This window comes from Trachinotus anak, unplaced genomic scaffold (assembly GCF_046630095.1).
Source record: "Trachinotus anak isolate AG129_WGS33_773 ecotype Australia unplaced genomic scaffold, CSIRO_AGI_Tana_v1 ptg000029l, whole genome shotgun sequence".
NCBI lineage: Eukaryota > Metazoa > Chordata > Actinopteri > Carangiformes > Carangidae > Trachinotus > Trachinotus anak.
The window spans coordinates 227463-242493 of NW_027273880.1; the positions used below are offsets into that span (position 1 = coordinate 227463).

General features: G+C 44.6%; 2 protein-coding genes across 2 annotated transcripts in view; one reads left to right on the top strand and one right to left on the bottom strand.

Moving 5' to 3' along the window:
• Positions 1-15031, bottom strand: part of LOC139611994 (protein NLRC3-like) — a 266035-nt gene that overhangs the window by 99329 nt on the left and 151675 nt on the right. The window lies entirely within an intron of this gene.
• Positions 7126-11424, top strand: LOC139612029 (protein NLRC3-like). Its single transcript, XM_071467153.1, has 3 exons — positions 7126-9004; positions 10825-10998; positions 11418-11424. The coding sequence occupies exons 1-3, from the start codon at positions 7320-7322 to the stop codon at positions 11422-11424; spliced, it is 1866 nt and encodes a 621-aa protein (XP_071323254.1). The 5' UTR covers positions 7126-7319.

The window sequence follows — 15031 nt, forward strand, 5'->3', positions numbered from 1 at the left end:
CAGCAGAGAGAGATCACACTGACGCTGTGGTGTGTGGATGTTGTGTGTTTTGTTCTCACAAGAAGAAAGGCTTTTAGGATGAGGCCTAACGTAACACTGTCTCTGCTGGTGACTGGGTTTGGTGGCTGGAGTGTTAATTAGCCAGTGTTGGCCTCAAATAAATGAAGGGTAGAAAACAGAGAGACACAGTAGGTCCATCTAAACCACAGCAGGGACTGGTCCGGACAGAAATCAGAGCAGCACTGATCAGGACTGATGTGGGTCAGTGGCTGAAGAGTGGGCTCTGTCCACATTAACAGGCTCCTCCTCTCCTCTGTCCCCCTGACAGCCTGTGGGCTCCGGCCTGGACGTGTTTGAGGGGAGACCCAGGCTGAGCGCGTGGCGGGGCCGCCATTGGAAAGGAGCTGTTGGACGACGCCCACCAGGATGTCCTGGGGGCCCAGGAGAGCGTGACACTGATGGACGCCAGTCATGTGAAGAGGAGAAACACTGGTGCTGTGTGCTAACACTTTATAACCCAGCCTGTGAATTACAGTGTAGGTCAGCTGAGTCAGGAACCAATAAAATCCTTCAATGAAACAGGACAATGGGGAACAAGAGAGCAACACCTGGCTGTTTGACAGGAAGGAGAAATACATGATACTCCAAGTATTTCTGTAAATACTGGAACCTACAGGTTCAGTACTTAAAGCTCCATCCAGTCTAAAGGTAGATGTCCATGTGTTTGTGATTATAAAGCAGGTCTAGGTTCTATATTAATACTGTGAAAGTATCAAAGCCTCAGTCCACAGAGAAATGCACACAGCCTGTATTCAGACACTGAGCCTTAAAACCAGCCGTCAGGACTTCTGGAACTGGAACAAAGAAGTCACCGCCCAAAGCCCTGCCCCAAGCCCCGCCCACCTACACCCACCATCCAACCTTGCATGATTTGATTTCTCTGAGTGTCTACCTGAAATATGTTATATTTTTATTGGATCACTCAGAAATCAGTCAGCCAATCCTCTCTTCTGATTGGCTGACTGACCTGTTGTTACCAGAGCTCCAGAGAGAAGCCAGAGAGAGGAGATGTAAAACTACACTGAGATGGTTTTTGGTTCTTAAAACCACAGATATATCTCCGGTAGAGTGGATAATAGTCAGTGTGTGTTCCCAGCGTCTCGTATGAAGACGTCCACTGTTGGACAGTAACAGCAGCAGAATGTCTTGCAGCAGTGTGACAGCATGTGATGAGCAGGACTGGACCCTGGAGGCAGACAGACCCAGTTCTGGACTCAGTCGGCCTGATGATGGAACGCAGAGGAATGTGAGATAACAGCTCCTCTGACTTCATCCTCCCTCATAGCACTGAGCACTGCTGCAGACCCCCACCCTTCACTCACCTGATGGAGGGATGATGGATGGATGACAGCTGTTGCTAGGAAACCTCAGCTACATGAAGTCAGGTCAGTGGTTGCTGAGATGAATCAGTTTGTGGTTATAATGAGACTCGTTAGTGAAATAATGAGACAGGTTAGTGATGTATAAGATAACGTGACGTGTTGTTTCAACAGTTTGCTCATTGATCTGTTTGTTCATTGAATAAACTATATACATGGTGTGAAAGAAGGTATTTCCATGACTGGAAGACAAATTGAAACAGCTGCTTTCCCTCATATTTATTCAGGAAGCAGCTGAAATCTTTGTACAGGGAGTCTCATCTGATTCTTCCAGGGTTTACCACTGACTTTAGGTGTTTGTTTTGTGTAGTCTGTTGTGTATAATAGTTTACAACATGGTGAAATAAGAAAAAAGAAAGATAATTTTTTTCTTTTGCATCAATGCATTATTTCAAGCTGAATCAAGAGCTTTTATTCTGAAAAGTTCTGATGAAGTTCAGGTTCTGTGGTTCTCTTGACAGAGCTCTGAAATAGACACCAATTCAGTAAATCCTTCAGACTGACATGTGACTGTGGCCACAACGCCACACGTGAATAGTAACAAAGTAAATTCCAGTTGAATATTTTATCAATCAATTTCTTACATTAGCATTTGATTACGTTCTGACCTGCTATCGAATGGCTGAGAAAATAACTGGCCTGAGGCCAAACTTGCCGACCCCTGCTCTGAGGTCAAGACGATGGCTGGACGTAAAAGAGACTGTTTACCTGAGAGCTAGAGCTGGACTTCATTCAAGGACAGATCCCAATCTTATCAGAGGAAATAAACCAAAGTCTAAGACTCCAGACCATGTTCAACAACTGTCATACAAAGAGCAGGTCATGACATCTTTATCCTTAATATAATGTTTGATCCAGTTCAACCTGAAAATGATATTAGATGAATGGAAATCAAGATAATTCTGTTGAAATTGTGAGACTTGTTTTTTTCATGTGAAGGTGAATAAGGAAGAGTCTGTTTTTAATAAATGAGGGTGGAACATGTCACTCAAACAATCATGTGACTTCTTGTACCTGCAGAGGGGAGGAGCAGCTGAAGGTGCAAAGTGCAGGTGAGCTCAGACTCCATTTGAAGTGGACGGAGCAGAAGGAGGGAAACTGAAGGCTGAGGCAGGTGAGTGTTAACACAACATTATTATTATTTTACTGTCAAAGTCTCTGAGTCAGTTTGTCCCTGTGGACTGTGGAGGGAAGAAGAGTCACAGTGAACTTCTGTCCACACAGAGACACTGAGAGGAAAACCTGTGTGTGTGTGTGTGTGTGTGTGTGTGTCTCTTGAGCAGCTTGTTTGTCCTGACTCTTGTGTGTGTGAGCTCACAGTCAGTGTTACTGGTTTCCCTCTCAGACTGACTGAAGTCCTGAAGATGAATGATTGTGTGGAGGAAGAGGAGGACAGAGCAGAGTCTCCAGGACCCAGCTGTCTGTCTGTGAAGAGTCACCGGTCCAAATATGAACCTGGCCCCTCAGACTCACAGTAAGAGACCTGCTACAAACCTGTGAACCTCCAAACTGTCTCTGTAACAGTGTTTAGTGTGTTGAGCTCCTGCAGTGATGTCACTTCCTGTAACAGCTGCTGTAGTGTCACAGAAAATACCTTCCCCTGGTTCCTCTGACATACACACATGGACAAAGTTGTTGGTACCTTTCCATTAAAGAAAGAAAAACCCTGAGTAGTCACTGATATAATTTGAAACTGACAAAAGGAATAATACATAAAAATTTACTGAAAATTAACTAATGAAAATCAGACATTTGTTTTTGAATTGTGGTTCAACAGAATCATTTTAAAAAACAAACTAATGAAACTGGCCTGGACAAAAATAGGGACGTGTTAAACTAAGGTCCTGTAATTAGCATCACAGGTGTCTTAAAACTTGTAATCAGTCAGTCTGCCTATTTAAAGGCTGAAAAGTAGTCACTGTGCTGTTTGGTATCATGGTGTGTACCACACCGAACATGGACCACAGAAAGCCAAGGAGAGAGTTGAGAGTGCATGTTAAAGGTAAAGGCTATAAGACCATCTCCAAGCAGCTTGATGTCCCTGTGACTACAGTTGCGCATATTATTCATTTTAAGGTCCATGGGACTGTAGCCAGCCTCCCTGGATGTGGCCGCAAGAGGAAAATTTAGGACAAATTGAAGAGACGGATAATATGAATGGGAACCAAAGAGGCCAGAACAACTTCACATCAGTGTCAGATCGCACCATCCCTCGCTGTTTGAGCCAAAGTAGACTTAATGGAAGACGACCGAGGAGGACACCACTGTTGAAAGCAAATCATAAAAAGGCAAGATTGGAATTTGCCAAAATGCATATTGACAAGCCACAAAGCTTCTGGGAGAATGTCCACTGGACAGATGAGACAAAAATTGAGCTTTTTGGCAAGTCACATCAGCTCTTCACAGATGCAAAAATGAAGCATACAAAGAAAAGAACACTGTCCCTACTGTGAAACATGGAGAAGTTATGTTCTGGGGCTGCTTTGCTGCTTCTGGCACAGGGTGTCTTGAATCTGTGCAGGGTACAATGAAAACTCAAGACTATCAAGGCATTCTGGAGTGAAATGTGCTGCCCAGTGGCAGAAAGCTTGGTCTCAGTCGCAGGTCATGGGTCCTCCAACAGGATAATGACCCAAAACACACAGCTAAAAACACCCAAGAATGGCTAAGAACAAAACATTGGACTATTCTGAGGCGGCCTTCGATGAGCCCTGATATAAATCCTATTGAACATCTGTGGAAGGAGCTGAAACATGCAGTCTGGAGAAGGCACCCTTCAAACCTGAGACAGCTGGAGCAGTTTGCTCATGAGGAGTGGGCCAAAATACCTGTTGACAGGTGCAGAAGACTCATTGAGAGTTACAGGAATCGCTTGATTGCAGTGATTGCCTCAAAAGGTTGTGCAACAAAATATTTGTCAGTTTCAAGTTATTTCAGTGACCATTGAGGGTTTTTCTTTCTTTAATAGAAAGGTACCAACAATTTTATCCGCATGTTTATCAGCGTATTCACAGTGACTGCTGAGGAGCTGGTTTCTTGTGAAATGATCCCAACAAAGAAGAGTTTGACTTTTTTCTTGTGCATATTTTTGCTGCAGCTGATGAACATGACAGAGATGTAAAGATGTCAGTAATTAAAGGGCCGTGGTGGAGCAGAGAAGCAGCCACAGAAGAAGAGAGCAGTGTGTTGGTGAACCTGGATGAGCTGGGATCTAACAGAGTTGACCACACTTTGCAGGATCATTTTACAGCCTGAATGATGAGCTTCACATGTCAGAGCTTCACTCTCCACAGTTAGTTTGATCCAAACTACAGTGAGCAGCTGTTGGAGGAAATGACTGAGCCTCTTTACCATCAAACTAGATATTTGTCAGCTGTTTATACAGATTTCAGGCTCTGTGTAATATGGGCCGCTGATTGTAAAGTAATAAAAAAGTAAATGAGAGAATGGTGATGAAGAATTCATGGAGAATAACAAAATAAAAACCTAGTAGCTTCAATAACAGAAGTAACAGAAGAATCAGCCTGAGATTTTACACTAGTGGCTGGAAATAAAGCTTTTAAAATGTTGAGAAGGAATCAGTTTTCAGAAGCTTGTTGAATATAAAAGCAAATGTAAAGATGACCATAAAAATGCAAAGAAGTGATCGTGGAGGTCATTTTGTAATTCAGTGGGAAACGGATAAAATGTGGAGAATGATGAGAAGGATGAATGAGGTTAAAAGAGAACATGGGAATCCAGTTTGAAATGAAGGAGAAGTAACAGCAGTAAAAGATGAAGAGAAAGCAGAGATGGTGAGAAAAACTTTAGATCAAATCCACAGTTGTGACAATATCAGTGAAGAGGGAAACAGAGGAAGAGAAACTACAAGAGCAGAGGATGAAGAGTTATTACAGCATGAAGAAGACACAGATGATCGACTAAATAAGCCATTTACAAAGACAGAGCTGAACCCATCTCTCAAGAAAACCAAGATGTCAGCACCAGGCAAAGATCAGGTTTGTTAGTTAATGATGAACCATCTTAATCAATCATCCAAGGAGGTTTTATTGGAGTTAGATCATAAAGTGCGGGAGAGTGAGAAACTGCCACAAAGCTGGAAGGAAGCTGTCATAACTCCAATACACAAGCCAGGAAGAGACAAACCCAGGAAATCATAGACCAGTTACTTTAACATCTAACATCTGCAGAATAATGGAGGGAATGATCAATGAAAGATGAAGTTATTATTTAGAAAATAAAGGATATATGCATAAATACCAGAGTGGTTTAAGGAGAGGAAGAAGTACTATGGATCCAGAGAAAGTGTAGTAAAAGTCACTGAGTTACTGGAACATCCTGATGATAAAGAATGACAGTGGTCCAGTCTGGAGGAACTGATGCATGAACTAGCTTTTCAGCTTCCTCTGAAGACAGGAAGTAACAGGATGTTTTAACATTATTTGGAGCTAAATGTGGTGAAATGTTAATTTCAGTGTGAATCATTTTACAATGTGTGACCCACAATCTGACACCAGCACAAAGCACAACACCAGTGTCTTTGCTAGTGTGTGTTGGTGTTAAACTGAGGTGAGGTCAGGAGCGTTGTCGACTCATTCTATCTCATTTTATTCAGTTTCAGCTGAGGCTGTAAAATATGAAAGTGAGGGAACAAAAACATGCATTGCACCTTCAGGTGAATATTTTTCAGCCGGGCCTGTTTGGTGGAATCCTGCTGTAGCTGTAGACGTCTGCTCGCACACTTTCACTCTGCACACCAGCAGTTTCCTCTGCAGAGAAGAGCTCTGTCTTACTACCTGCTAAATCCACTGTTATCAGAGAAATCCACCAAGGTGCAGGTGCACCTGGCTTTTAGAGGGGATGGGAGAGAGCTCTCTGATTGGTTTATTACATGTTTACGTCCAAAACACACCCATGATTAATGAAGAGACTAATTTTCATCAGAGAATTGATCAGTGATCCATGTGATATGAATAAAAACATGTTTTTGTTTGCAGAGGTCAGAACCACAGACTGAGAGCAGAGTCTCCAGGATCCAGCTGTCTGTCTATGAAGAGTGACTGGTCCAAAGAACTTCCTCCAGTCTTCAGTCCTGAACCTGGACCCTCAAACTCACAGTAAGAGACAGTATCTACTGTAAACTGAGCTGAAGATGATTCAGTTATTAGACATATTTGACTGTGACATGTTAGTGATGAAGAAATGTCTTCACAGAGGGAGGAAGAGGAGTGGTGTCTCTGTGGAGGAGCAGCTGTCCTGCTGTGCTCTGTGTCAGGACATCCTGAAGGATCCAGTCTCTACCAGCTGTGGACACTGGTTCTGCAGACAGTGCTTCACCTCATACTGGGACCAGTCTGGGTCTTCAGGAGACCCCTCCTGTCCCCAGTGTGGACAAAGACCCAGAACCAGACCTGGACTGCAGACAGCCAGTCAGATCAGCACTGTACAAAGTGAGACTGAACATGTGTCTGCTGATGTCTTCATTTCTGAAACCAGGACCTGTTGTTTTCTCCAGTGTCAGTTGTTCTATCACACAGCACTGACATTTCAGATGATTCTAAAAAGCACAACATTAAAAAGCTTTTCTTTGCTGCTCTTTAGTTTTTCTGTAGCTGATGAAAATAATCAGCAGATTCTCATATTCTCTGTCTTCAGTCTGACATTGTCTCTTCTCTTTCAGCAGATAGTGGTCTGCAGGAGGTTTTAGATCAACATAAGATCAGTCTGAGGAGCAGATGTGAACGTGTGACTGAAGGAAGTGATGGAACAGGAAGTGGAACCCTCCTCAACAGGATCTACACTGAGCTCTACATCACAGAGGGACAGAGTGAAGAGGTTAATACCCAACATGAGGTGAGGCAGCTGGAGACAGCTTCCAAGATGAAGACCCTCCATGACGCTCCAATCAAGTGCCACGACATCTTTAAAGCCTTACCTGACCAACAGAGACCCATCAGAGTGGTTCTGACCAACGGCGTCGCTGGCGTTGGAAAAACCTTCTCAGTGCAGAAGTTCAGTCTGGACTGGGCAGAGGGCTTGGAGAACCAAGATGTCAGTCTGCTGGTTCTGCTTTCGTTCAGGGAGCTGAACCTGATCAGAGAGCAGCAGTACAGTCTTCTCAGGCTGCTCCATGTTTTCCATCCAACATTACAGAAGGTCACAGCAGAGCAGCTGGCTGTCTGCAAAGTTCTGTTCATCTTGGATGGCCTGGATGAAAGCAGACTTTCACTGGATTTCACCAACAGGGAGGTTGTGTCTGATGTCACACAGACGTCATCAGTCAACCTGCTGCTGACAAACCTCATCCAGGGGAACCTGCTTCCCTCGGCTCTGGTCTGGATCACTTCCAGACCTGCAGCAGCCAATCAGATCCCTCCTACATGTGTTGACAGGGTAACAGAGGTACGAGGCTTCACTGATGTCCAGAAGGAGGAGTACTTCAGGAGGAGATCCAGTGATGAAGAGCTGTCCAGCAGAACCATCTCACACATCAAGAAGTCCAGGAGCCTCCACATCATGTGTCAAGTCCCAGTCTTCTGCTGGATCACTGCTACAGTTCTGGAGCACATGTTGACTACAGAGCAGAGAGGAGAGCTGCCCCAGACCCTGACTGACCTGTTCTCACACTTCCTGCTGGTTCAGACAAAGAGGAAGAAGCTCAAGTATGATGAGGGACATGAGACAAGTCCACAGGAGCTGATGGAGGCTGACAGGGAAGTTCTTCTGAAGCTGGGGAGGCTGGCGTTTGAACATCTGGAGAAAGGAAACATCATGTTCTACCAAGAAGACCTGGAGCAGTGTGGTCTGGATGTCACAGAGGCCTCGGTGTACTCAGGACTCTGTACTGAGATCTTCAGAGGAGAGAGTGTGATCTTCCAGAAAACAGTCTACTGCTTTGTTCATCTGAGCATTCAGGAGTTTCTGGCTGCAGTCTACATGTTCCACTGTTACACCAACAGGAAGAGAAAGGTCCTGGAGAACTTCCTTTGCAATCAAGATGAGGAACATGATGACAGTGATTTGTCTTCCCAAGGAGGTTATGATGGTGGTGATGATGACGATGATGATGATGATGGCGGCCAATGTTCTGATGATGTCTTATTCCTGGATGTCTTCCTGAGGGCAGCCATGGAGGAATCCCTCAGAAGTAAAAATGGTCACCTGGACCTGTTTGTTCGCTTCCTTCATGGCATCTCTCTGGAGTCCAACCAGAGACTCTTAGGAGGTCTGCTGGGTCAGAGAAAGAACAGTCCAGAAACCATCCAGAGAGCCATCAACAACCTGAAGATGATGAACAGTGATAAAATCTCTCCTGACAGAAGCATCAACATCTTCCACTGTCTGATGGAGATGAAGGACCACTCAGTTCATCAGGAGATCCAAGAGTTCCTGAAGTCAGAGACCAGATCAGAGCAGAAACTCTCTGCGATCCACTGCTCAGCTCTGGCCTACATGCTGCAGATGTCAGAGGAGGTTCTGGATGAGTTGGACCTGATGAAGTACAACACATCAGTGGAGGGACAACGTAGACTGATCCCAGCTGTGAGGAACTGCAGGAAGGCTCGGTGAGTCCAGACATGATCAATATAATTATCAATCAGTAGATTAGATCAGTAGTTGAGTCAAATTCAGATAAACACAGTTTTCATTTATTCTCATTATTCTTAGTTTTACTTTGAAACAATCAAAGGTCAGTTGTGTTTTTTTTCTGGAGGTGTTGTAAATGCTGTGAGCACCAAAATGTAGATGTTTCAGTTGGTTGTGATTGTTGCTGTTAAGTTCATAAAAACACTTGTTTTGTTCATTTGTAATAATTGTTGGATGCTTCATTGATTTGTTAATGTTCTGTGTTGTTTTGAGTCTTTTTGGTTTAATTCAAATCTGATCAAACTAATTAAAGCAGCTCCACTGATCTTACACCTCAGAGTGTGTTTCCAGGTGTTTATCCTCAGGTGATGTCACCTGAGTCAGTGTGGGCAGAGTCTGAAGACGACACCAGACCTCTGTAGCCCCCCCTCATCTCTGCCGCATAACACACCTTCTAAGAGCTGAGGGTTGGTGGTTGAGGTGCATTGTGGGTGATGTAGGCACCAGGTTTTTCTGAGGAAGAAGAATGTGTGAATGAAAAAAGAAGATGTCTCTCATTCAGCTTTGTTGAAACTCCATTGTGACAGTGTTACAGGAGAGCAGTGATGAATCTGTGGAGGTCTGTATTCAGGACTCATGATGTTTCTATGACAACAGTCATCAGTGTTTGACAGTGAACAGTGAATGCAGTGAAGCTCTAATGAGCAGGTTCTAGCAGGTGTTTAGTAAAGTTTGTATAAGACCTGAATCATTGTCCAGAGATGACTGAAGTCATGATGAGCATGGAGGATGTTAGGGGACGCCCCCCCCCCCCCTTTAAATCACAGGAGACAAAAACAGTGGGCTCCAATGAAAGCTGCTTTAAAAGTGGAGCTGAACAGCAGCCACTGTGGTAACAACAAACACTGATGGGATAATGGTTCATGATCAAACAGAATGTAACAGCTGCACAAGCAGAGAAAAGTCATCACATCAGTGAAATGACTCAACTGGTCAAAGCAGACCAAGAGTGGAGATGTAAACCCCTGAGTGTATTGACCTGATCAAGGCTGAGCTTTATTGATTATTGAACTTTTCATGTTGAGGAGTGAACTTGTGTTTTTTCAAGTGTCATGGTGGAGCTTTAAAGTCTTTCCATAGATTGTGTTGAATGAGACAGAAAGTCCCAGGTGTTTTCTCTCTTGTTGCTGTAGAGGAGAGTCGTATCAGGAAATGTTCAGCTTCAGCCAAGAACACAGGTGTGAATCTATCAGAGCAGAATGGGAGGATTCAGTCTTCTTCTACACACCAGAGCTCAGTGTCATGTTTCTGTGAGGACCTTCTGTGAAAACCAGGCAGCAAACAGAGATTAGATTGAACTGTTGACTGAGTTGACCTCAGGAGAAATGTTCTGGAGTAGGGATGCCACGTTGTGGAAATGTTCCCACCGGACATTAAGACATGTGTGGGCTCAGTATCTGTAGATTAGACCTCAGTGTTTCCCACACACTGATTTATCTGTGACAGGCCGCCACCACATCAACAATGACGCCACATATTGATTTTCTATTGGTTTACAGTTTGAAAAGAGGAAAATCTTATTTCACTGCAGAGCTGCACACACACACACACACACACTGATGAGAATTATTGTTTCATGTCAAACACAATCAGATCAGATGAGCTGAGCCACAGATGTGAAGAGCAGATGTTCATCACATCATCATCTTTTCTCATCAGATGCATTTTAACTTCAGTGTCTTTTATTACAAACTGTCTGATTTTATTCTAACACATTTTATATTTTCTCTCATCACAGACTTGGTGGTTGTGGACTCTCAGAGACTCACTGTGATGTCGTGTCCTCAGCTCTGAAGTCCAACCCCTCCCATCTGAGACACCTGGACATGAGCTACAATGACTTGTGTGATTCAGGAGTGAAGCAGCTGTGTGCTGGACTGGAGAGTCCAAACTGTAGACTGGAGACTCTGAGGTCAGTTCACTGACTGGAGCTGTTGTAGTTTTATATTCAGTTCAAATCTGTGAAGTTCCAGTTTCTCATTGGTTGGTTCATTTTCAGGATTTCTGTGTGAGGATTTAAAAAATCAGCCAGTGAAGAGAAAGAAGGAAGATGAGACCAGGAGCAGAGTGGTGATGGGGAGGGTCAGGAGAATCCCCGGGGGCCGTTTGGGGGCCGAGGCTGGACTGATTATTGTGTAGACTAATAATATTGTGTTATATAAAAGTGGTCTACCTCGCTGCACCATCCTGCAGCCTGAACTGAGCCTCGCAGCCTCTTGTCTCTCCCAGCACGTCAGATGCTACCAAGTCTATATTTGCAGTAGGGGGGTAAATGAGCGGCCCCTCCTCAGGTGATACAACCCCGGTGTGCCTTGAACTGTGATTGGTCAGCTGCTGACCAATAAGAGCTGTGAAGTGGGGCTGGTACAGAGTCATCAGAGACGTGTTGGTGTTATCAGGGAACGTGTGTGTTCACTGTTCACATTGGTTTGAAGCAGCAGCAGAAAGAGAAGGAGAAAGGTGGAGCAGAGAAGAATGAAGAAGAACAAATACTGGAGGAGGAAGCAGAGAAATGTTCCACAATCACAGAGAGATTCAACATCCAGTAAAGAGCCTGCAGCTGAAATGCTAAGCAGGGGCGTTGTAGCTAGCTGCTAGCTCAGCTCATATTAAATGTGGCTAGTATAGCTAGCTGCTAGTTGTTGGGCAGCAGCCCTGTGCTTGTGTTAGCTGCTGTTTGTCTTTGTGTGTTATTAACAGCTGGGACTGGTGATCTCCAGGTAAAATGAAGGGTCCCACTCGGCCCCTGGATGAGAGCAGTCACAGTGTTTGTGATTCAGAGCAGCAGAGAATTGACAGAGTTTGATGTTAAAATCAGAAAGTTGATGAGAATCAAACTGCAACAGTCTCACAGATCTTCTGCTGCTGCTACTGATCTGAACAACAGCAAAGCTGCAGCTCTCTGCAACCAACAAATGTTGCAGCTGTTGTTGTGTGTTGATGTCAGCACTGCAGCATCATGGGAAGCCACAGACCTTCAGACTGCAACACAAACCAGATCAAAGCAGGGCCAGTGGCTGAGGCGGGAAAGTGGAGACAAGAGGAAACTCAGCTGGGACATGGAGGCAGGAAGGATTAGATTGATGCTGGGAGCAATTTATGAGCAGCTCCCACCTCCCCAACATCATAGTGAATAAACAGCTGAGGAGCCAACATGTCCTCTATGTTCAGGTGGAGCTTCATGTGGCTCCTTCTATCAGGGGCTAAAACAAGCCTGTCTCCAGGCCCACACACCTGGAGACATCAGCAGGTGCTGAGGTGTCTCCCAGCAGCCACTGAGAGTCAGAGCTCAGAGGTGAACTCACTGGAGGCAGAAGGAGACAAGATGGATTTGATTTGTTGGTGAGGGTGAAGGACTCAGGAAGCAGCTTTGAACAGGCGTGATGCAGCTGAAGGCAGGGAGGGACTGGCCAATCAGAGGAGATCCAGGAAAACAGCTCCTAGTTCCTCAGGAGACAGCTGCCACTGATCTGAGAGCAGATGTTGTGTTGTGGTCAGAAACACAGCAGCTTGTGTATGTTGTGGAGCTGACAGTACCATGGGAGGACGCAGGAGAAACGGCCTCTGAGAGGAAACAGCTCAGATACACAGAGCTGGCAGCAGAGGCAGAGGAGCCTGCTCTGAAAGCTGAGCTCCAGGGGAGGTTGGCTGTAGGGGTTTTGTTGGCAGATCAGTCTGGTCCCTGTTACCTGAACTGAGCTGCTCTCACTTCTGTTCTCTTCAGGTCCACGTTGTGCTTCTCTGAACCTGTGCACTGTGAACTCAAAGCGCTCCAGGTGTCCTTCATGTCATATCTTGTCGATTGTGTGTGAACACAACAAAAGGTCAGACTTGATCTTGAAGAATGGAGCTTCTTCTAATCACATGAATAACACAAGTGGTCATGTGACTGTGGTTCAGGAGCAGTTACCAGAGCAGACTGACACTGACACTCAGAGAAACTCTGTTCATCAACTATCAGACCTAAACCGTGGACGTTGTGCTGAGCTGAAGGGTTGTAGGACTGTGAGCACAGGTTTGATCTCTGCTCTGTGACCTTCATTAACCCCGTCCTCACTCAGTCTGCTCCTCACTGGGGGGTTGATGTGAAAACCAGATGAATTCTACTTCCTCATTCAGTGAAGATCAGCTGAATAAATCTGTGGTGTTTTCCAGCAGGAGGCTCTGAACGTTACCTGAAGGTGAACTGGTTGTTGCTGCAGGTCACAGAATCTGACGGCTCACAGAATGGGCTGTAACACCGGTGGTAGACTGAGGCCGAGCACTCGTCCTCCTCAAGTTCTCAACAGTGACACAAGTTCTTCTTTAAAGATGTGGACACAGAGAAATCTTTTCCCTCCTCCTGTAAATGTGACATTGTGCAGTTGTTTGGTGACTTTGGAACATTGAAGCTGCTCCACCATGTTTGTTCTGAACAGTGTGACTGAGTTCTCACTGTTTGTTCACGTCCTCAGTGTTTTGTTTCTGTGCTGATGTCTGTAGTGTCAGAGAGGGAACAGACTAAACAGACGTGAATCCTCTGATTCTCCTCTGATTACAGACTGAACTGAGGTCAGCAGCAGCTGATCAACCTGTGTTCACATCAACAGCTGTATGAATGTTGTGCTGACATTTGGATGATGTGTGTAGAAGGCTGACATGATGAAGATCCACAATAACAGAAGGACAAAGTCACTCTACTCATTTTAGACAAAGATCATTGATCAGGACAAATCTGACTGATTATCTATCATTGATCCTCATCTTTGATTCTTTATACAGATTGGAGCACTGCAGTTTGTCAGAGATCAGCTGTTCTTCTCTGGTCTCAGCTCTGAAGTCCAACCCCTCCCATCTGAGAGAACTGGACCTGAGCTGGAACCAGAACCTGCAGGATCCAGGAGTGAAGGGTCTGTGTGGTTTTCTGCAGAGTCCAGACTGTAGACTGGAGACTCTGAGGTCAGTTCACTGTTGTAGATCTTATATCTTGAATCCACAGCTAATGAAGCTTCACACACAAGTTGAATCCATTGACTGTGAATGAATGAATGACATTGTAAATAGTTGTTGTCTCATGTTTCCAGTTGTTCTTCTCTCAGACTGAGAATGATTCTTCAGTTTCAGCTCATTTCACTCACTTGTCATGAATAATGTCTGTTCACTTCAGTTCAACCTTCACAGCTCACACACTCGTATTTCTCTCAGTCAGAGGACTCATGTTTTCTAAATCCACTGGAGAAAATGTCCAGTGTTAGTTGTTCAAGTCAATTCATTTTTATCACAACAACATACACAAGATCCTCACAACTAATATTTGTCCAAAGAAAGTGAAGAAACAATCTTCTTGTTTTCAGTAGATTTCAGTGAAGTGTCAGGACTAATGTCTGTTTGATCAAACTGTGTGTGTGTGTTTTCATCTGTAACACAACACACACAACTGTTGTGTTGACAATGTTGTGTTGTACTGACATGATGATGATCCACAATAACAGAAGGGCAAAGTCACTCTGCTCATTTTAGACAAAGATCATTGATCAGGACAAATCTGATTGATTATCAATCATTGATCTACATCTTTGATTCTTTATTCAGATTGATCAGCTGCAGGTTGTCAGAGATCAGCTGTTCTTCTCTGGTCTCAGCTCTGAAGTCCAACCCCTCCCATCTGAGAGAACTGGACCTGAGCTACAACCAGGACCTGCAGGATCCAGGAGTGAAGGGTCTGTGTGGTTTCCTGCAGAGTCCAGACTGTAGACTGGAGACTCTGAGGTCAGACTCCATGTTTTCTTTCTGTGCTGAGATGAATGTGATGTGAAAGTTGTGTTGACACTGAGCTGCAGACATGAGGCTGATATTATACTGATCCACACTGAGGATCTTCATGGTAAAGTCTGTTTTCTTCTTCTCTGCTTTTAGTCCAGTGACTGTTTCTCTTCAACTTTCACCTCATGACTTTTTAAAACACC

Excerpts from the sequence above, each read along its gene's own strand:
- LOC139612029 (XM_071467153.1), top strand. The coding sequence starts at position 7,320 with ATGAAGACCCTCCATGACGCTCCAATCAAGTGCCACGACATCTTTAAA. Across the intron at positions 9,005-10,824 it reads AGGAACTGCAGGAAGGCTCG|ACTTGGTGGTTGTGGACTCT; the intron begins GTGAGTCCAGAC and ends CTCTCATCACAG.